We start from the raw sequence: 24,161 nt of genomic DNA, 5'->3' as shown, positions 1-24,161 counted from the left end.
GAAGGGGGTTTTTGTGTGACTTTGGATGTGTGGTATCCCCCCATACCCACCCCTTACGGTTGAGTCAGATCAACTCAGCATAGCTTTGATGCATGCCAAATAAAGGAACCAAACTGGCAAGACTGAGTCGGACTGAATTTGTGGGGAACCAAGTAGAAGATGCCTCAGAGGAACCCTAACATAGTGGCGCCGTGACTTGGATCTGCTCGTCTGGAGCTGGTAACATATATACCCTTAATATGAGGGTCGCAACCTAGGATTAAGAGAAATGGCATTGGTAGGGTTTAAGGGTTTAAATATGAGGTAGTTAGCATCATGCTGAAGAAGTGGATTAAATCTAAGGGAGGACCCTATAGACTCCCCAGAGAAAGATTAGAGGGAGGCTGGATCCAGGTGAAAAAGGAACTCCAAGGAGTGGTATTCAATTTTTTAAAGAAAAGAATGTTTGGCAGAGCACAGCAGAGGTCTATTGAATGTCACTGACATTTTCAAAAAACAGGACCCATTGACAGCCATAAAAATAGTATCTAGTTTGTTTGTTTTTATACTAATGCAAAGAAAGCCCAGATGAAAGCAGCAGCTTTACAAGGATTATTTATAGTGGCTAAAATGTTACAAACAACATTTTACTACTTTGAAAAATGAATGCTAAAAGCATAAAAAGCAAATCAAAGTTGTAAGAGGAGGAAACAAACTAAATGGAAAAGATTCCTAAAATGTTAAAAAAGAAAATCCAAAGTAAAAGGCAGCCACCCTTGAAGGACTGAATTTAGAGAGTATAGCTGTGCAGGCAAAGTGTACTAAGTTAAGAAATAAGAGCAAAAATCATAAAAAATAAGCTTAGACTGCGGAGGAAAAGTCAGCTAAGAAATATGTTATTCTAGGAAATAAAATAGAAGCGTTACGGTCCCAGACTTTAGTAGCTAGTAAGGTCTAGGGAAATGTCTTATTAAACAGTGAAAAACTGAAATGAGTACTTTAAAAAAAGTACAAGCAGCTAAATTTTTGCACAAATTAACACTGGAGATCTTGGAGGGGACTAAATAGTCAGGGGCAGTAAAAGTAATAAAGTGTTAAAAAGGACTTTATTACTTTTACTACCCCTAACTATTTAGTGTTTAGTGTATAAAATGTTAAAAAGGACTTTAAAGTGTTAAGAAAAAGAAAGAAAAAAAAGAATGCTTGGTTTAATAATGAAACCCAGTTATGGCAATATAACTCAGTGCAGTCATGCCTAGTGAAATTCTTAGTAATCAAATTATGCAAAGGAAGGTCAAGTGGTGACAACTATCACCACTATGCTTTTCTCTCCAACATGACTTTACAGCCACTCTAAAAAAAGGGGGGAGGGGCATTTTGTGTCTGTAATAAATTAATTATGCTGGCTGCTGCAGGTATAGGGACAATCTGATTTAAATTGTCTGACTATGGATGAGTTAGTTAAAATCACTGAAGGAATTAGGGATTTCTGTATGGCTTAACTGCTTCTGAATGTAGTAGTGGAAATGCAACCTGGGTACAGCAAAGTAGTGGAAATGTAACCTGTGTAAAAAAATAATTAAAAGCAATGCAAGGGGCATAGATCAGATCAAACAGCAAATTGTGAAAAAAAGAAAAAAACGTTTTAAAAAAACTTCTTGTCAAAAAAAGTGAAGTGTAACAGTCCACTTACTAAACTCTCAAATAGCTAAAAAAAAAAAAAAAAGGAAATAACAGTAGTAAAACAAAATGTTGCTAAAATACAGTGGTGTTTGGATTTTAGCTGTTTGAGATTTTAGTAAGTTTATGTTACACTCTATATAGTATACATATTTCTGTAATTGCTTTTAAAGAAGTATGGCATTAAGTCAATGTCTTCTAATAATAATATCTTGTGCAATATGTGAGGGATACATGCTATACAAAGTAAAAGCAGCCTCAAGTGATATGGATCAAGAAAACTTGCGCTCTTTTATCACCACAGAAAAGTTAAAAATTTGGCACAAGACAGGTAACACCAGAAGGGTATGAAAATTAATCAGGGTCCAATACCACGAAGTTAAATGTAAAACCACTGTGACTCATACAGTGTGGAAAAAGTTTGTTTTCCCTCCTCAAATACTGTGGAAAGACCATGCAAGGTCTGGAAAGCCCCAGACTTGTCCTGCTGTTGGCATCTAGGGGACACTTACGGGTGCAGGTGTACTGGTTTACAGACAGAGTTGCCAGCATGTGAGTTCATTCTTGGGGGACAGTCTCCAAATTTCACAGTACAGTTGAGATGCTGGGACATTGGTGAAGTAAAAACTGCTCATGCAGGTAATAACAATTATTGTGTGGTGGCTGAAGAAGACCACTTCCAGTACAGACCCAGGGAATGTTATTTTAATTGGCCTATGTTCTGTTTCACACCTAAATTTCCTGTATTAATAAATGAAAAAGTACCAGTTTTTATAATGTAATTAAAATAAAAGCAAAGTTAAAATTACAGAAGGAGGCTTTAAAGGCAGAACAAGCCTATAATGTCATGGTAGGATAGACCACCAAACTAGGAAGAAGAAGTGTATGAGGCTTTTTAAAACAACTAACAACATAATCCAAAATACACAACTTGGTGGTGATGGGGAACTTCAACTACCCAGATATTCATTGGGAAAATAATACAGCAAGGCAGATTATCCAGCAAGTTCTTGGAATGCATTGGAGACTATTTTTTCTTTCAGAAGGTAGAGAAAGCAACTAGGAGATAGACTGTTCTAGATTTGATTTTGACAAATAGGGAGGAATTGAGAATTTGAAAGTGGAAGGCAGCTTGGGTGAACGTGATCATGAAATGATAGAGTTCATGATTCTAAGGAATGGTAGGAGGGAAAACAGCAGAATAAAGATGATGGATATCAAGAAGGCAGACTTTAGCAAATTCAGGGAGTTCAAGAGAGTTGGCAGTTTTTGAAAGTGATATTATTTAGGGCACAAGAACAAACTATCCCACTATGTAAGAAAGATAAGAAGTATGGCAAGAGACCACCCTGGCTTAGCCAGGAGATCTTCAGTGATCTGAAACTCAAAAAAGAGTCCTACAAAAAGTGGAAACTAGGTCAAATTACAAAAGGATGAATATAAAAAACAACACCACAAGCATGTAGGGACAAAATTAGAAAGGCCAAGGCACAAAATGAGATTAAACTAGCTAGAGACATAAAGGGAAACAAGAAAACATCCTACAAATACATTAAAAGCAAGAAGAAAATAAAGGACAGGGTAGGCCCAAGATGATAAGTAACTGTCAAGAACAAATCATGTCAAACCAACCTAATAGCTTTCTTTGACAGGTGGATGGGGGGAAGTGGTGGATGTGGTATACCTTTACTTTAGTAAGGCTTTTGATACTGTCTTGCATGACCTTCTCATAAACAAACTAGGGAAATATAGCCTAGCTGGAGCTATCTAAAGTTGAGTGCATAGCTGGTTGGAAAAACCATTCCCACAGAGTAGTTATCAATGGTTCACAGTCAAGCTGGCAGGGCAGAACGAGTGGGGTTGTTTTAAGGAGGAGGGTGAAAAATGGTTCTCCTTAACTTCTGAGGATAGAACAAGAAGCAATGGGCTTAAATTGAAGCAAGGGACGATTAGGTTGGACATTAGGAAAAACTTCCTAACTGTGTGAGTAGTTAAGCACTGGAACAAATTGCCTAGGGAGGTTGTGGAATCTCTGTCATTGGAGGGTTTTAAGAACAGGTTAGACAAACACCTGTCAGGAATGGTCTAATTATTACTTAGTCTACCTTGAGTGCAAGGGACTGGACTAGATGACCTATTGAGGTAGCTTCCAGTCCTACATTTCTAGGATTCTATGTAGAATTACACTCCAGTGGGCTATACCAAAGGAGATAAGGTTGCACACTCCGGTTCGTACACTGAGCCTATTATTAATGTTGATTCAAATAATTATAACTACTGTTGTCTTGGAAATGTGTTGATGGGTAATGAACTTAAAAAAGAAAGCATAGAAAACAGAAATAGAATGCAAATAAAACATATGATAATATAGGAAAGTAGTGGAATGTCGGCCCGGCTTGACATGAATAACTGGATATGGGTGAGATCTCATTTCTTGAGTGACAGGATTAAGGAGGTAAATGGATCAGCAGGCTGGAAATGGAATATTTGCATTAACTAAGATGGGTAAATGGGTCAGTAAGCTAAGAAACAGAATGTCTATACTAGCTAAGATAAGGGACAACACCCAGGAAACCACTTACAATGGACAAGATAACAATGGATAAGATAAATTGGGAACATGAGGATGAGGAAAAGAGTAAGTTGTACATGGACAGTGAGTGGACAGAGCATGATGTACAGGCAGTGGTTTCTACAAAGCATGCCAAAACGAGTGATGCAATGTAAAGTGAATGTATGTATATAAAGAAATGGGGTTTCTGTGTACCATAGGTATGCCCTATGCCCATCCCTTATGGTTCAGTCTGATTAACTCAGCGTAGGTTTGCTGTATGCCGGATAAAGGAGCTTAAGTGATGAAACTGGAGTTGCACTGAATTCTTAGGGAACACAGTGGAAGAGATCTTGGGGAAACCCCAACAAAAATAATCTGCTCTGTACTGACGGAAACTATATAAATACCATGTGTCATAGCCATAAATGGTGTTAACTGGTGTTGCTCCATTAAATATAATGGAATTATGCTGATTTAAATCAGCTGAGCATCAGTCCCCACATCCTGATTTCATTTTTAAACACTCTTTCTAGCCCTATTGATGTCATATTTTTATTATTATTATTTTTATTTAGCCAATCACAATATGGACTGAAATATATTAATGTCAAGTGCTTGGTGTTAAAAAAGAGCTTAATTTTACTATGTCCATTTACTCTGGACAATTGTTAGTTTCACCATGAATTCGTATGTTTCATTTTAGAGACATTTTGGGATAATTATTAGGAATGTACTAAGTATCTAATTGTAGCATTTGGCTGAGTAACTGGAAATGATATTTGTCCAAAGAGAATTTAGAAGCTGAATAATGGAGAGAGAAGTAAATGACAATAATATGTATTTTATTTAATCATTTATTAAAGCAGAATGAAAGGAACAAAATAATATAAATATCTAGTCAATCTCATAACCTCACCAGCCTCCACATCTGGATGATATTGCTTTTTATTATATATTGTAATCAATAATTCTTATTCATTTTGGGGAAAAAAATCACTGCAAATTTTCCAGTTTTCATTAATCAAGCATATAGAAATTTCATACAGAATCTCTGAACCCAATGAAAGGCTGTTATTCTAATTTTCTAGAAAGGCATCTTGCAATTAAGTCCACTGTGAAATGAATTATTTTGTCCTTCATAAAATTATCATTTTTATATTTCTAATAAAATTAAATGAACTAATGAAGTCTGGGAAGGGAAAAAAACCTTATCCTGAATCATCTTTTGCTTATACTATTGACCAAGAGAGTTATGATAACTTAGGCCAAGATTTTCAAAAGTTACGAGTAATTTTTGGAGCCTCCCAATTTGAGACACTTTAACAGTGCTTAATTCAAAGGATTAACATTCATCACTTTGTGAAAATCAGGGACCTTAAAGGCATCTCAGGTTGGGCACCCACAAATGGAGGCACCCAGAATCACCTGTCACATTCGAAAACCTTGGCCTCAGTCAATAATTACATGATCAAATTCCTTACTACTTTTTTCAAACAAAGCTTGTTGACACCAGCAAAATAATAATTTTAAAATACAGATTGCAAGAGTGAATATATACTTCTTAAATATATAGTCCATCAGTATCCCTCAATTCAGTCCTGAGCAGTAGAAGGTGGGAATGGAACCCATTGAAATAACAGAAATAAAAATACTGAACTGCTATCATATTGATGGAACATGAAGAGTGTGATGTCATAGGAAGGGACCAGGAAACAGCAAAGGCTCAGAACTTGTTAACTGAATGTATTTAGTTTATATTCTGTGTTATTTAATATATATGTTACTGAGCTGGAAAAGGTTGAACAGTGAAATGGCAAAATATGTAGATGGCACAAAATTATTTAGGTTGGTCAAGACTGAAGGACATAGTGAGGAACTTCAGTAGGATCTAATTAAGCAAGCTAATTGAGCAAAGGATGGCAAATGAAATTCATTGTGGACAATGGCAAGGTTGTTCATACTGAAAGAATCTGAATCATCATATACACTACTTTAATGAGTTAGGAAAAGGTCCTGGTCATCATTATGGACAGCTCAATGAAAAACACTTTCTCCATGCATAGTGATGGTCAAATAAGGCAAAGGATGTTAATTTATATGAAGGAAGAAACAGAGAATAATATTTAACATAATATCATTATATAAAGTGATGGTATGCCTCACTGAATTCTGGTCATCCCATCTCGACAAGTATGTAGCAGATATAGTAAATGTCAGACAGGGGCAATGAAATTTTTTAAAAGCCTGGACAGACTTCCACATGAAGGGACATTGAAAAGGTTAGATCTGTTTAATTTAGAGAGGTATGAAGATGAAAAGGTGACATGAGAGAGGTATACATAATAATGAATGGTCTAGAGAATGGCCGCTGAGCGTTCCTATTCATGCCCTATTACCGTACAAGACAAAGTGGGAACCCAATGAAACTAAAAGGCAACATTGTATATATTTATATGTAGGGTGGCTTTCTTAAAAGGGAAATTCTGATTTTGCAGTTTTTTGGCATAATTTGCAATTTGACTGTCTCTTTTTAATCATACCATCTTCATTCAATATTAAATTACTTGAAGCTTGAATTACTTTGTGACTACTTACATCCTCACTCCTCTAATATTAATCAAGAAAAACAAAATTTTCCATTTTTAGTAGCTAGTCCTGTATATGTAGATAGCCCACAGTAAAAGATTTAACAATAGATTCCCACCTGACTAACACAGCTGGCCTGACTGAGTGTGCTCACTGCTCTCATATAGCTCTGATTCCTTGATCGGAACTTTGGGGAATTGTAGTTTGCGGAGGGATCCATGTTGTGGCCCCCAGGCACATCACTTGCAGCTTGAAGGTAGCTCTGACTATAAAAGAAAGAGGGGAAAAAAGAGGAGGCTATAAAAAAAAACTCCAGATGGAATCAGTTATGACACTGAAAACAGCAATTTGTATTAGCATCATAAATGCACTCCCTGGGGCCAAATTCTTGATCCACATGAAGAGGCACAGTGCTACTGAAGTCAGGAGAGCTGCATCATTTAATATAAGCAGAGAATTTGGTCTTAAGTTCACTACCAAAATGATTTGAAGCATTCAGCATTTTTACTGTAAATGAATATCACTAATATTCCCCTGGCTACAAATGTTACATTTTACTAAAATAAAATGTGAACATCAATATGAAGAACAACTACTGCAGGAATGGAAATGTTTCTACAAGGATAAAAATCACTCTTCTCTGTCATCCTTTTTTCATCAAGGTGCTGGATTTCAAGATGCCTGATAGGTTAAAAATATCAATACATTTACAGAAGACCAGCTAAAGAATGTGATTTGTAATGGCACACAGCACAACTGCATACATCTCCTGAACTGGTCTTTTTACAATGCACCGCTCAAGTTACTTTTCCCTGAGTGTACTGCAGAACCTACGCCACCAACATCATCTCCTGTCCCAGAAGATGGTCTTGTTTAAAGAGACACTGGCCATATCTTCCCTGCCAACAAAGGTTTTCTTTTTTCTTTAAACACGATAACTAACCCGCATTAACTCTCGTAGTGGAGACAAGGCACAAGTAGGGTTTACAATGATGTAGCAAAGCAAGGTCTGCACTATATCCCCAGCTGCAGTTGACCTCCCCTGGCTACATCACATTAAAAACTACAGAGCCTTGTCTCCAGTAGGATTTTACAGCAAGATATTGCATGTCATTATCTCACTGTAAAGTCACACCTTTTTAGGCAGTGAAGACTTGTCAACTTGAGTTAAAAGCAGCTGCCCTCAATTCTCCCCTTGCCAATGTTTGCAGTTTTACTATATAGGCCTGGTCTGCTATGCCCATTGCTGTAACTGTCTTTTATGGGACTAGGAAGGAACTTTCCCTTCACTGCCGGATTGATCAGGATGGGTTTTTTGCCTTTCCCACAGCAGCTCACAGACCCAGTGGGTAGGTCAGGAGGTTAAGGTTCAAGTTGTCGCAACTTAACTGGTGTCAGGTGTCCAGGTACTTGTTCTGTAGTGGGTCCGGTTCCGTGATACCTGGCATTGGAAGTGGACTTCAGGAAAGCATCACCTAAGGAAGCTGAGGAATGGGGTTGGAGCTCCCAATGTATTGTACAGCAAGGGGATAACACCCTTTCCTCAGCCCCTTAACCCTCAGATGGGAGGAGGGCCGTGGGATCCCAGCAACGGGCTGGGATGAGCTGTGGAGGGCTTAGGGTCTGACTGCAGCCCTCCACGAGGTGGACATGATTAAGAAAGGAATCATGCCCTGCACTGTACAAGTTGTAGTTCCTAGATAGTTCCTAGATAATTTAATACATTTGCTGCCCACTTAAACCACATCCCTCACATCTTGTCTTTCCTTCCATGTGTCTGGGACAAAGATGCTCATTGCTCCCTCTCCCTTACACCTCATGCACTAGCACGGGCAAGAAAGCAACCTGCACTTGCATCCCAGGACTTGGACTAGATCTGTGCATATTCACAGGGTGCAGGAAAAAGAGCAGTGAGCCTCCGCACCCATTTACAGCATGCTCAAGCACAATGCACAATCTAAGTACAGTAGGAGCAGGGAACTCTAACGCCAACAAGATATGTCAACACTAGACTTTCTTTTATCTTGAGTTAATTGTCAATTAATTTGGAGGTAGTTAGCGCATTGGTAAGTGCCAGTGTGAACACTCCACAAACATTTGTTGCAAACTACAAATGTTTATTCTTTGCCCAGGCGAAGTAAAGTTCTTTGTCCTAAGTTAGCAGAATCTTATCATTATTAATTATTATTATTATTATTTGTATTATAGCAGCATCTAGGAGCCCCAATCATGGACCAAGACTGAACTGTACTGTATAAACAAGAACACAAAGATGGAATGCTAGTTTTGTTCTTTACCCAAGGCTGATGGGCAATTAATTCATTTGAGGGTTAAAAAAAATACCCTAATACCAACAAACCCCAACAGTGTTAGGAAACTCAAAATGGGCTGCAATATGGTCCTTTTCATAGAATATCAGTGTTGGAAGGGACCTCAGGAGGCCATCTAGTCCAACCCCCTGCTCAAAGCAGGACCAATCCCCTGACAGATTTTTGTCCCAGATCCCTAAAACGCCCCCTCAAGGATTGAACTCTCAATGCTGGGTTTAGCAGGCCAATGCGTAAACCACTGAGCTATCCCCCCTCCCTTTCCCCCTATGTTGCTATGGCATGGGAACAGCACATACTGCACTCTGTTAAAATGTATAGCATGTAGCAGCAGCTGCTCTGTGCTCTCACCCAACACTGCTGGAGGCATGGTCTGCCCCAGTACCCAACATACTGTATTTGCACCACTGTACTTCCTCACCACCCCATTGTAGGCAGTGGGTTAAAGTCAAAGATTTTGCCAAGGAAAAATCATTTTTCTGATCTCAGTGTCTGCTTCTCAGCAGGCTGCTGAATGGTCTACATCGCTTATTGCAAATAGTGTTAAAATAAATAAAAATCAAAATCATTTTTTTAAATAAAATGAAATAAGCGTCAAAAGTTTGGTTTCTAATTTGTCCTCACTGGAAATGTATTGGTAGCTATGGGGTTCAATTAATAAACTTTTTATGTAATTTTCTTGCTGATTGGAATGTGGAATAAGATTGACCAAAATTATTTATGGACTAAAATTGTGCAAGTTGTTCCCCTTTATGTTTAAAAAAAATCCCACATACTTCCCATGCAGCTTCTTCAGTTTCAACTTTGCATCATTGGGACATGACAGTATAACATTTTCTACATATATGTTCAGCTACAAGACATCACAGAGCCTTTCCTAAAGAAGCAAAACAAGGACACCCCAAATAAATATGTCTGACAGTAAAAATAGACATTTCAAAAGAATATACGGACTTAGACTTGTTCTTTGCTTCAAGGCAAAAAGAACACACAGATCAAAGTATGTCATAAGAGGTCACTGATTTTGTGGACCTAACTTGAAACACATAAAATAAGAATAATGGTCCTTATTTGTAAGCACTTGGGCAGATACTTACGTTTGGGACAACGCCCATACTTAAGCTAAACACATGCTTGAGTGCTTTGTTGAATCAGGGCTTTAGAGATCTACTGATGAAAAGTGGTAATATCCAGTTTTTATTAAAACCTCCTGGATCTTTCAAAATGGAGCTGGATATTTTTAGTTGAGTAAATTGCCTCAAAGTGGGCACCCAAATATGAAGGCACACAGAGCCAAACATTCATTTGGCATAAGGTTAAAATACGACAGACAAATTTTCAAAAGTGGCTGCTGTTTCTGGATGTCTTAATTTTGGATGCCCGACGTTAGGTGTCTCAAATTGAGCACCCAAATTCCGTGCCCACTTTTGAAAATTTGGCCTTATGTCAGAGGGAGAATGGAGGCCAAAACACCACTGCCAGCCCCATTTGAGTTTCCTAGCACTATTGTGGTTTGTCTGCACTAGTTCTCATGCTTCAAGTTAACTGACTGCAAATCAGCCTAGAATAAAGAGCAAGTGGTTACATAGGAAAAAGACTTTACTCTACGTACAGGAAAGAATAAATAGTTGTGAACGAAATTTGATTTCAGTGACAACTATGAGTTCACAGCACCTCTGAAAATCAGGCAGCCGGTGTCTCAAGTTGGGCACTATGGAATAGCAGTGCACAAAATTAGTGAACTCTTCTGAAAATGAGACCTTCAATCTATAAAATACTTATTTCTTATACACACTGAACAGTCATTTTTTAAAGAAAAGTTTTGCAACTTTTTTCTTCTGTTAGAAACAAACTTATGCCAATTAAACACTGAGACACCAGTATTATTTAAGGCATTATTTCGGAGACAGACCTTGTACCCTGCCCTGTGCAGTACTAGATATACCACTGGGCAGGTCTTACTAAAGGGCACTCAGCATCTGCCAAAAGTTGCTGATGTCACTGCAAGACTGGGTCCCTTGTTATCGCAGTGAAATCATGTTGGAACTGATGCTAATATTGCTAAAACAAAATGAAACCACACAAAATTGATCCAGTATAAGCTCAAAAGCTTGTCTCTTTCACCTACAAAAATTGGTTGAATAATAGATATTACCTCACCTATCTTGTCTCAAATATCCTGGGACCAACACAGGTACAACAACACTGCATGCACTATCCATGCTTTCCTTTTAGTGCGTCATCATCATTGTTCTCTCTGAATATGGCTCCTTTAAAACGGTTTAGTGTTATTAATGTAGGCTATTTTCCAAAAATGGGTGAAAAACATTTTGGACCCTCTGCTTGCTATCAGGTGTTACCAAATCCTGGAGTCTCAGACCAGAAACAATCTGAAAAACAGAAAGACTTTGGGCTTCTTCACTGAGATTTGGGTTTTTCCAGGAGTTGAATCACAGAGGCAACATAAAAAAAAAGTGACAATAGAAATAAGACACGTCATATTATAAAGTGCCAAAAAATCAATTATCAGCAACAGTTAATAACTGTCTTCTTTCTTTGCCACACAATGTAATGGTCTAACAATCTAGTAATTAATTATGGAGATACTCAGTTTCTCAGGAAGTACTGTTATCATAAACCATAATTGACAATTTAAACAGCAATAATTTACTAAGGGAAAAAAACAGAGTACTGTAGCACCCTAAGCAGTTGAGTTTTGATGGATGAGGGATTGGATAGTTCCTGGTAGTTAAGTAATTTTTCATTTATCAGCGTGCAGTAATTTATTCAAAGGTCTATAGCAGAGTAAAAGAAATATTACATATATTAGACACCCATTTAATTAATATTTTGAACTTTTTCTGATCTAAAAAGATACCATACATTTTTAAACCAGATTAGCATTAAAACATTTATTTCTAAGATATACTCTCAATTTAATTCCTTAGGATAAATGGTTCACTCTATGATGCACATTATGACCCTGATATTAGTTATCGAGGACCAAATAGATAGAGAGACACCAATCACATACAGCAGTTGCCATCAAAAAGTCAGTCTCTATCTTCAGTGCACTTAATACTCAGTGGAATATGGGATGCAACACAGAGTACGCAGTGTCTCAAATACTACTTTGTGGTAAGCGTTGACTTTTTAATGGCAGCCACAGTGATGCTGCAGAAACAGAACTCATGACCTTCACCGCCAAAGGTCACAGTTCTACCACTTGATAGAGAAGATAACAGTAATTTATTCTTAGTAGTAGAAGATCTTGTATTCTCCTCACAGACCAATAGCAGAGGGCAAGACAATGCTGGAGAAGATCTAACATTCCATACAGCACAGCACTGTGGTACACATACACACATTCCAGTCATGAGGATTGCAGTCACTTCCTCTCCTCTTCCCCTTTTGTAGTGGTGGATGTTAATGGAGGAGATTTGGCTACCAGCTCTTTGCCTCTTCAGTTGCTTTCCCAGGAATCCAGGCTCTTGTTCCAATGGATAGCCCAGCATCCATAACAGAAACTGGAAACAAGGAACATCTAGCTCTGCCTTGACCATTAACAACTGCCCTGCAGAGCACAGTGTGAGAACCACTGCCCTAAGAAGAAAGGCTTAGGGGTTATTGAGGATTGCTCAATGCAGATTTCTTATTCTGCCGCAGCACTTAGCATACTAAACTGGTTGCTCAGGTGCAACTAAAGAGGGCAACATGTTGTGTTATGATGATATAACTGAACCATGGCATGGCATACCATCTTCTGGAGTACTGTGAACAGATTTGGTCATTTCACCTTGAAGATAAGGTAGATTTTGAACAAGTCCAAAGAAGGACAAGAAGGATAGAGACACAGCAAGAAAAAACATAAGAGCTAGCAAAAACTATTTATCTACCCTTAATTTGTTTTCTTTTTTCTTTTTCCCATTTAAGGGCAACCACTGTACACTGTATTTATCTCAGGCTTTATTTATGCTTGGAGCTCAGGGTGTGATTTCCATCTTGTGTAGATGTACCTGCGCTACTCAAGCTAGTGCACTAGAAATAGCAGCATAGCTGGGGTCGCACTGGTGGTGGCTTGGGCTAGCCACTCAAGTATGTATTCAGTGGGTCTAGGTGGGTACATACTCAGGCGGCTAAGCCAAGCCGCCGCGTGTGCTACCTCGACTACATTGCTATTTCTAGCACACTAGCTTGAGCAGAGATGTTGGGTACATTTGTATGAGCTAGGAATCAGGTCCCCAGTTCCAAGTGTAGACATAGCCTATCTTAAGTATTTAAAGAGTACCAATTACTGTAGTATTTAGGAACCAGGTCTAATTTTATTTATCCTGAAAAGGAAAAAAGAGGAGATTTGAGAAAATTATGAAAGACTTAGTGAAATGTAATCTGTCCATCTTTTCCTCCTACCCAATTTTAGAAGAAGAAAAAGGAGACACTAAATGAAATTAAAGGGTAGTACTGTAGGTTTAGAACCAATGAAAGGAAGAATTTTTTGTTTTACTGTTTTGGTTTTTTTAAGGTAGCATAATATCTAGTCAACCTGTGGAATTCCTTGAACCAAGGAGTAAACATAAAAACTAGTGTGGCTGAATTTTAAAAGACTGGAATTGCTAATAACATCTGCAGTTAGGCAAGATAAGCTAATATCATGGATGATCAAATATCATGCTGTGCCTAGGGATCCATTTCCTCCAGCATTACACATCTAGGTTTGTACTTTACGGCAGAATATTCAAAAGTAACTGGTGGTTTTCTCAACTGCCAGAGAAGATAACAAATAGTTTGAACCTTTGTGCCTGCTATGGTCTATTGCTATTTTTATTGCAAAGCTAATTTGAAATCAATAATTTTAATCATAATTTTTAAAGCAGGCATTTCTGAGGTGAGTGAGGTGCTAACTTCATATGATTTATAAATGGCCATATCTCTTCAGACTATCATCACAAAAGGGTCTCCTGTTGAGTTAACAGCAAGCACTTTTATTTTCAGAAATCTGCCTTCCTTTGCTTTTTATGAGGCTGTTAAACAGATACAATGGACATAAAAATTATTCATGATACAGTCCAATCCTGGGCTTTAGTAGATTTTAGGCAGTGTTGCTCACTGGGAACAGGCTGTTTTAACTTACGGCTGGTCTTCACTACGGGGAGAGCGACGCTGCAATCGATGCAGCAGGGGTCAATTTAGTGTGTTTAGTAAAGTCCTACTAAATCGACGGCAGAGCACTCTCTGGTCGACCCCAGTACTCCACCTCTCCGAGAAGAGCAAGGGAAGTCGACTGGAGAGCGTCTCCCATCGACGCAGCACAGGGAAGACACCGGGGTAAGTTGACCTAAGCTATGTTGACACCAGCTACGTTATTCACATAGCTGGAGTAGCGTAACTTAGGTCGACTTACCCCAGTAGTGAAGACAAGCCCTTGGACACCTCTCTGGAGTTACTCTGGGAGGTGGTTCAGCCTCTGGAGCAGCCCAGCACAAGAAGGGTGCAAACGGCACCTTAAAACCACGTTAGTGCACTCCCCAGGGTGGTGAGTTCTGTGCTTAGAGGCGAAGCACAGAATCTCACCGTTGAGTTCTTAAAATTCCACCAAGTTTATGAAGGGTGTGTCTGATTTACAGGAACCCAATGTCATTCAATGGAATTCACTTTGAATGCAAAACATGCTCCAACACTGTATTTCTGACTTTTTAAAAAAATGTCCAGGATCACCACTGTATTAGTCCAAAATCTAAGAATGAATGATAACATTAAAGAAAATACAACTACCTTTAACTGTCACTAAATAAGATGGAGAAGCATTATTCTGTGATAAAAATGTAACATAAAATTTGTTAAAGACCTGAGGCTGGACACTTAACAAGCAGGTATATTAATGTTAGCAGTGTTTCATCAGTCGTCATAAGCTATTTTATTGAGGGATTTGCATTTCAATGGATATTCATTTCTCTACCCGGATGTATCTTAATTCTATGTTTGGATTTACATAAAATAGCTCATAAACCTGGATCTTACAAATGAAGAGTGCCATTTTGTAGAAGCTGAGATTCACACAGTGACGGTGGAGCCCTGCTGAAGTCAATAGGGCTCTCTGCATGGGAGAGTGGATGTACCCACTTTCAGTCAATTGCAAACCCTGGACTGTAGATACTAAGTTTGACTTTCCCTTAAGGATAGAATAGCTATTTTGGGTTCCTTGAAAGACAGCAGGTGTCTATAAATCTAGTTAATTTCTCTATAGTGGAAAATTTACTTTCTAAGCTTTGCCAAACTATAATAGTTTCTTTTTGGTCTGACTATGATAGAGATCAGGTTTGGGGCCAAATGAAATTAAAAAGGTTTTCTGTGTAGGAAAGTAGCCATCTATTTCCCTTTTTTGACAAACTCATCTTAGATATTGCACACATTCGAGTTATTAAAATGAGACCATGTTAGGAACAGGGCATAGGATGTTGTTTCTTTCCCTGTGAAATTTCTATTAATTATTGGAAGGAAACGGAGATCCTCTTTTTTATGTCAGAGAAATTAAATGCCTTCTTAATTCTATAATGTTATCTTCAAAGGAGCAACACTTAAAGATGATTTAATGGCTGATTGTTATGGTGAACTATTTATGATGTAAAATTTTGAAAACTATTTTTTAAAAGTTGGTCCTGTTTAGCTGTGATTGATGTATTTAGGCAGTAGCACTACCAACACTGTGATTTATATCATAACTCAGTATGAAGAATATTTTTATTATAGCAATTTTCTAATCATTACCCTCACTTCATGATTTGCTTCCCAAAACGGTGGCCTACAGAAATCATAGATATAGGATAAAATTGTCAAAAGTCTCTAAACGACTTAGGCACCTAAGTCCCATTTACTTTCAATTAAACTTAGGCTTCTAAGTCACTTAGGTACTTTTGAAAACTTTATCTATTTTCTCTGAGGGGCTGCTTCTCATATTCTTCTGGTTTTATTTGATTTATTTTTTCCATTAGGTACATATCTATATTTTTGTAACAGGCCCTGATTCAGCAAAACACTTAAACATGGGCTAAAGTCCATCTGTATTGAGCAAGGCACTTAAACACGTGCTTAAGTTCCATTATAGTTGATGGGATTTAAGCACACAAGTGCTTTACTGAATAGGGCCCTCACAAGATGACTTCATGTAACTTAAAAAAATGAAATAAAAGTCACATCAGGAAAACCAGAATTTAATTTATGCATTTTTTTCTGCTTCTCTATCTAAAAACATCTTATTTTTCAAATTCTTTCCTCCGGCAGAGAGCATTTATACACACTGACTTTTTATTGTAGGAGATTAAATAAGAAAAAAACAAAAACACCTCTTGATTCAGCCTTTTAAATTAAAAGAAAAGTAAAAGTAAGATACAGTACAAGTTGAGAGCAGAAGTTAACAGGCAACTTTGTTTGGGAAAAAAAGGCTTTGTCATCAGAAGTTGTAAATTCATGGTTGTGATACTTGCTCTTGTAAATGATTGTTTCTGCACATCACTGGGCTGAATTACAGCTTTGTGAAACAATGCTGTTTTATTCCTGGGAAGCCTTCACACATTCTTGTCAGAGCCTGAAGATCTACCCTTATCACCCACTGACATTCCCATCCTAATCTGGTGCCTTGGATTTCAAGCCAATAACATAGTGGTAGTGTTCACTACCATTCAGGAGATTTGGGTTAGATTACTTCCTGGGTTTGGAGTGAATGCTGGTGAAGGGCAACATGCTCAGCAACTGGGGGAACAAGGTATCCTGCATTGTTCAAGAGCAACCACTATTCTTTCTGCAAGGAAGAATGGATGGAACTTCCTTCTGACCCCATAAAATAGTGATATTCAACAGGTGGCCCATAGGCCAAATGTGACCTGCTAAGGCTTCCTGTGTGGCCCACCAGCTCTCCTTAAAAATATTTATAATTAAATTCATGAACAGTGATGCTCAGCCTATCATTTGCCTATGACTTCCTTAGTAAGTAATTTACTGGCAGTGCTTAATTTGTAATGAAAGAAGTGCCAGGCTCAGCCCTGGCAAGCCCCGGCACAAATGAAGCACTGGCTGGGGGCCAGAGAATGGCCAGATGCCGGGGTTATGAACTGCCAATCTTAGAGGTGCCGGGGCTCAGCCCCGGAACAAATTAAGCATTGCTTACTGGATCTTAAGTTCTCAAGATTGCATCGGCTATGACTGAGACGCCACCCATTTTTCATTAGTGATGGAAATGGAGCCAAAAATGAATGTGAGTGGGAGTAAACGTCAAAGTCAACAGCAAAAACCGAGCTTTTAACCCAATCTGGACAGTGGATTTTCTTTTTATTATGCCACCTCATTTAAACACAAAACTTTTGTATTTAATATGCCAAACCACTGTATCCATCTATAAGGTGGTCAGCATGAGGCGCCACTTTGAATCAAAGCACAGTAACTTCAACACGGCCTATCCTCCTGGCAGTGTTGCAAGACGTGACAAAACTGAAAATCTGAAGTCTTCATATCACACTTCAAATGTCATTCTCACAACATCAGTGACTGTGCAGGAAAAAGCAACAGCTGCTCAGAGACATCCCGTGCCTACTGATAGTGGGGAAGCTGAGTGAGGGTAGCCAGCTTCAGCAGTGTTACTGAGATCAGTCTGTGTGACCATGTTCAGTACAAGCCAAGCAGCAAATCTGGGGGGAAGGCACATGACCCTGCATGTCCCCCTCTCCCATGCATCGCCTTTGCAGCTGCTTCTCTTTGGATAATGTTGGTACTAGCTAAAAAGAAAAAGCCTTTCCTGGATGCCAAGTCTGCGAAGGAGTGCACATTGGAAATGCTGGAGGAGCTTTTTCCCGGAGACAAAAACAAAGATGACATTGTGAACCATGTGAAGCAAGATCCCCCTCTGATCCCATGGCAGTATGAAGATGGGAGGTAATTTATGAGGATTATTTGTCAACCCTTCTTTCCGATTAAAAAAACTGCCAAATACATGTCTCTTGCAATGGACGAATCAAGTGATTGAAGTGACACTGCCCAGCTATCACTGTATGTTACATTTTATGATGGTAAAATTCTCAAGGAAGAAGTTTTGTGCTTAATACCATTAGAAACCTACACAACAGGAGAGATCATTTTTGAAAAGGTAAAAGGCATTTTTGAGAAAAACGGTTTAGATCTGCAGAAAGTAAACTTGCTTGTTACACATGGAGGTCCCTCCAGGACAGGGAAAGAGAAGGGCTTTGCTTCACATTTGGCAGCAATACACCCATCATTCACCAGACTGTCCTGGGCGGTAAATTGTCTGGGGACTTGAAAAAAACAATGGGTATTGTAATGAGATTGGTGAACTACATATGCTCAACTTCTAGCTTGCAGCATCATCTTTTTAAAGCTCTTTTACATGACGTTTCAGCTGAATACAGTGACCTGTAGTAGCACAACAGTGTTAGCTGGTTAAGTGGGAGATGCATGTTACAAAGGTTTTGTGAACTTCAAAAAGAAAGAATAGAATTTCTTTCAAACCACAAGACCAACAAGGCTTGCAAGTTCTTAGAAATTATGAATGATGTCCCCTCTATGTCACAGGTAGCTTTTCTGTGGAATATTACTGGTCACTTCAATTCCCTCAACGTGCAGCTCCAAGGCTGTGCAAGCAGTGTTGGGGATCTGTTTGAAAAAGTGTGTGCCTTTCAGAGGAATCTTGAAATCTTTCAGACAAGCTTAACAGGAAAGATGTTGCACTTTCCCACATGTTGTGTTGTTTCTACAGATGAAATTTAGATGAAACTGTAGTAGAACGAGAAAACTAGACACATGAGGCCTGGTATGAGGCCTAAGGCCTGAACTAAAGTAGTCAGGCCCTGCTGATATAAAGCAAAATCAGGCTGTGAGCAGAAGTCAGGTCCTGTTACAAAACATGCCTACTTGCAGGTTCCCAGAACCTGGCAAGAACAGGGTTGGGATTTCAAAAACGCAAATGTTCCTAAGTAGTGCTAGGCACAGGACACTCACGTAAACACATTCCAAAAGGGTGGTACCAGAACACCCTGATACCAAGTATAGTATAAATACACTCCCCGAAGATAATAGGGACACACTGACTCCTCCTGAAGATAAGATCAGGATAACAGCTGATGGAAAGAGATGTTTTCATCGAACCAACATGTACAACGCAGAGTGATAACTAACCACGTCAGAGGGGCAACAAGTAACTTGCTTGTAACAGTATACAAAAGAGGGGTCACAGAAGGTGTGTCTTTGTCCAGCTGCAAGGGGAATGGAAAGTAACACTAGTATTATTGTAGCACATGTATGCCCATTACAATGTAATTGTACACTGTAATTGTAATTGATCCAGGAAGTTAGGAACATGCTTTATTGACAATAAACCTGGCCGAGTGTCTTTGCTACTGAACAGAATCTGTGGTCTTCTTGGGCAGTTCAATCGGAGCCCGCTGTACAGGTTATCTGGCCAGAGCTAGTGCAGCACGCAGAGAACACACACATGAAACAAACAACTGACGACAAAAACAATGAAAGAAATCCTACCCAATCTGACTGAAATTTTTAAAATGTGATTTGAGAATTTTAAAATTCCCAAGGATTTGCTTTTATTTGTTCATGAGTGGTTTGTTGGCTCTGCCGATGGACCTTGCCCTTCTAATGCAAAGAACATTCTTGATTCAGTTGATGAAGGTGTCTTTCAATTAGAAATTGTAAAGCTCCAGAGCTCAGATGCCTTCAAAACAAAATTCAAAGAAAGTGGAACTTTGTGATTTCTGGACTCAATAGGCTGACCCGTTTCAGAATAGCTAGAATCTAGCCATCTATCTTTTAATGATGTTCAGATCAACGAACTTCTGCGAATCTGGATTTTCTACCATGAACATTATAAAAAACCACCACCACAATCATTTGACAGATGAGCATCTTCACCAATGCATGCGCCTTGCCCTGACCTCCTACAAATCACTCTTCACAAAACTTGCCAGCGATCGTCGATGTCACTTCCCCCATTAGAGATTGCCACAAACACAGGTAATAATGTTGATTTATCAACTTTGTTGGAAGATAGAAAAGTAATACTTATGTTGTAATTAAAGTCTTTATGTATTGGCAGCTGAAGTTTTTTATTTTTATTTTGCCAGCCTTCTGCAAAAATGGCCTGCAAAATGGCCTGCCTCTTGTCATAAAATTCTCAAATTGGTCCATAGGTAGATCTAATTGAATATCACTGGCATAAAAGATACTTTTTACTTCACAGGTTCATGGATTCCAAGGCCAGAATGGATCATTGTGATCATCTAGTCTGACCTCCTGTACAGCACAGGCCACTTAACTTCCCCAAAATAATGCTTAGAATAAATCTTTCAGACAAACATCCAATCTTGATTTAAAAATTGACAGTGATGGAGAATCCACCACAGCCCTTGTAAATTGTTTCAAGGGCTAATTATTCTCACTTTAAAAAATCACACCTTATTTCCAGTCTGAATTTGTCCAGTTTCAACGTCCAGCCATTAGCCAGATGGCTTGCTCTTCAGCACTGCAAAAATCTCTTTCCCCAGGGGCTAAGCCTTTTGCCCCTCAAGCATTCTCTCCCAACCTAGGGAGCAGTCTAACCCAGATCTCCTGAATGACTTTAGAGAAAGTAGCTATGCCATTGGCCTGGCAATTGCCCTGTTAGTTTGATAAGGCTTTGTAACAAGCCATCAAACTGTTCTTGGTAAATCTCCGCTTTCACCCCTTTGGGTAGGTCTACATGGGGATAAAAAACTTGCTGCATGGCTGCGGCTGGCCCGAGTCAGCTAACTTGGTCTTCTGGGCCTCAGGCTGCAAGGCTAAAAATTGCTTTGTAGATGTTCAGGCTTGGGCTGGAGACCAAGCTCTGGGACCCTGCAACCCTAGCCTGAGCCTGAATATCTACATAGGAATTTTTCAGCCCCGGAGCCTCAGCCCTGCAAACCCGAGTCAGCTGACCTGGGGGAGCTGTGGGTTTTTTGTCCCTGTATACACGTACTGTCCGAGACTCCTAGCTGGCTGCTAGTTCACTGCAGAAACTTGGAAAGCTGCTAGTGACGTGTGCAGCTGGACTTTTACTGTCAGGAGGATGAATAAAAAGCAAAGATCAATAAAAAGAGCAAATACAAGATTAACATAATTTTTCTGCTGCTAATTATTCTTCCCATCTCCTCAGCTGAAATTATTCCCTCAGCACCACCCTCTAAAGAAGCCATGTCTAAAATAAATACAGAAAATATTAAAAAAAAAAGTTTTAAACTTAATAATTTAAACAGGGATGGATCAGCTACATGCTGCAAAGGGTGATAGTGAAATAGTGCATTAATTAATAATAGCATGGAAGCAGGATTAAATTTGACCCCTGCATGATCCTTCACAAGACTGCCCAAAGGCAAGCTTCCTGTCTGCATGCCTACCAAGCAGTATTTCATCAAAAGGATGCTATATCCAAACTCACCATAACTGCCACCACCCTGGGAGCCTCGGGTGTTGGCCACTGTCAGAGGCAGATGGTTGCAGAACAGATCCAGTACAACAAATCCCATATTTATTTTTTGTTCTTATATTCTTATGTTATACTTGGGCTATAAAGGATTAAGCTTCAGCAGGAAGTTCAAATGTTTAAAGTGACACTATGCAATGTCATACTTCCTGTTCACTCCAATGGACTCACTCACACACATAGACAGGAGAGTCTATCCTGAATACAGAATACTGAATACAGCCAGGCTAGATTATAGCAGAATCAATACTGTGCTTATTTAATGTTATTTCTTGTTGTTAGTCAAATAAATAATTTGTCCTAAATACCTGTCAGATTCATAAATGAAATATCACAACACATACCATATATATCCAATGTATATGAAGGATCTATTGCTATAGTAAAGTCTGTTATTTAGAGAAGAAGTAGGCAAAATACTGTTTAACACAACACATTGTCATTTTTATTGTTACCTCACCTAGCTCATTTCACTTCACTCTTCATGTTTGCAAAGGTAAGTTTCTCTTGAGTGGCTTCAAAAGCATAATGGAAAACACTAGCACCACATGATTATTCATCTGCATGACTGTTGCCAATAAGATCAGAAAATCTATAACTTGAGGTTAAATGCTTTTCTACCAGCAAACAGTGGATTGAATTGAAAAAGTTGGTGATTTACTTCCTAAAGTCCATATTTTGATGTAGGATCCCAGATTATATATCAGGCAGCCCCCTTGCAAACCAAACCACAAAGCAAAATATGTTGAATTTTTCCACTCCTGACAAAAGGAAGTTAAGACAATTTCCAAGGCAAATATGAGCATTGGCACTATTCCAAGAAGGAACAAACATGAAATAGGACAGATATTTGAATCCGCTTCTGCCTCCAACACAGAAGGCTTTATTATATTATATTTTACTTAAATACAGTAAATTACACTGGTAAGTTTTTCACACAATGTTATAGCAGTAGGATTTGCACTATTCTAGTGTTTGCTTTGTGTATCACAATACTATTCAAAGAAAAGGTAAAAATGCATCTGTCAGATGAGAGACTAAGGGACAGATTTTTAAAGGGATTTAAAGGTATGCTAGCTTTTGAAAAACCCACTAGAAGAGCCTACCTGCCTCTTTAGCCACCTAAATATTTAAAAAAAACCTCTGCCTTAGGACTTGTCTACACTTAAAATGTCAGTGCAGTTTTTTTTGAGTCAAAGACATTAGTGCTCTTGTAGAGCTCAATTCTGAACCATTTTATGTACCCGAACAAGGGAGTAAGGAGTATAAGTCCCTATTTACTTCTCTGTACAAGCTACCTGATCATGGTGGACAAGCCAATCAATGCAGCTGAGCTGGTGCACCAGAGGACATAACCTGTACCTGGTACTGGGCAAGTTGATAACTAGGAATCAGAAAGTGGCTCTCAGTCACAATTTTGTTCATGGTCTGGTCCTGAAACAGTTCACGTACGTGCTGCCCTTGGCTCAGGGCTTGTGGCAAAGCCACAAATAAGCCTTTAATCATTTTCTACAATGCTAAAATGAACCTGCTCCTGCTCCAGTTGAAATCAACAGCAAATCTGCCACTGATTTCCGTCGTTTCTAGTATACTGCATTAGTACTGTTCTGTGTTTTTAATATTTTTGTTTTGTACAGTATATTTGCAAAACATGGCAAAATCGATAGACTGTTTTCACAATGACCTATTGATAAACTCCTGCATTATGAATACAGTGGATTATAAAAAGCTCCCCTTTATAACATATATCTTATTTAAACATGTGTAATTTTTGATTTCTAAGAAGAAAACAGAATGTCCTTTACGTTGCACAAATAAATAGAGCACTACACTCTTAGAACTGTCTTCTGAAGCAAGATTTTAGATTCCATGTTGCTTTCATGACACTGGTTATTGTTAGTATTGTGAACATTATTTTTCCTCCAATCTGTTAACTAAATTCTGTTATTTAATGAAGCTAAACAGATTATACTTTGGTTGAGGTTTTTTATTATTACTATTATTATCATAAAAGTGTGCATCACTAAGGTACTTCATATATGGTAACATCTACAGCACAGCTGGTGGATAAAGGTGAAATTGTCAGTCAGTCTTAGTCTCAATTTCTTCGCTTGGTGCATTTCTCACAGAATTCTGAAGCTATGTGGCATGCCCATTCTCATTAGTGGAAGTTGCAGAGTTGGAGCTATGCTACCACTTTGAACATTTACCTCTCAAAAATACTTAAATGTATAGTTTTGTAATGGTACATTAAAAAAAAAAAGACAAATAAAAACCTACTAGAAGCATAAGTCTGTCTCCATTATGTAAATACATATCTAGACAATTATAATATGTACATTACTTATTTGATAGACCACCCATTATGGATGCTCAGAAAAACATGTTATACTGTTTTTTAAATGAGTGTGATACAATATACTTGATACATGGGAAAGTTGCTATATGGAAAGCATCATGTTGATAACTAAAAGTTATAGATGATATAAAAGTAGTATTGCTGTATTTTTTGCTGTGTGTA

General features: G+C 38.5%; 1 protein-coding gene across 1 annotated transcript in view; it reads right to left on the bottom strand.

The window, feature by feature from the left end:
• Window positions 1-24,161, bottom strand: part of DLGAP2 (DLG associated protein 2) — a 649,549-nt gene that overhangs the window by 60,429 nt on the left and 564,959 nt on the right. The window contains exon 9 of the mRNA XM_065400541.1: window positions 6,918-7,065. Within this exon, the coding sequence (XP_065256613.1) occupies window positions 6,918-7,065 (148 nt within the window). The remainder of the gene's footprint in view (window positions 1-6,917; window positions 7,066-24,161) is intronic.

This window comes from Emys orbicularis, chromosome 3, assembly GCF_028017835.1.
Source record: "Emys orbicularis isolate rEmyOrb1 chromosome 3, rEmyOrb1.hap1, whole genome shotgun sequence".
Classification (NCBI taxonomy): domain Eukaryota; kingdom Metazoa; phylum Chordata; order Testudines; family Emydidae; genus Emys; species Emys orbicularis.
This window is presented reverse-complemented; position numbering and strand designations above follow the sequence as displayed.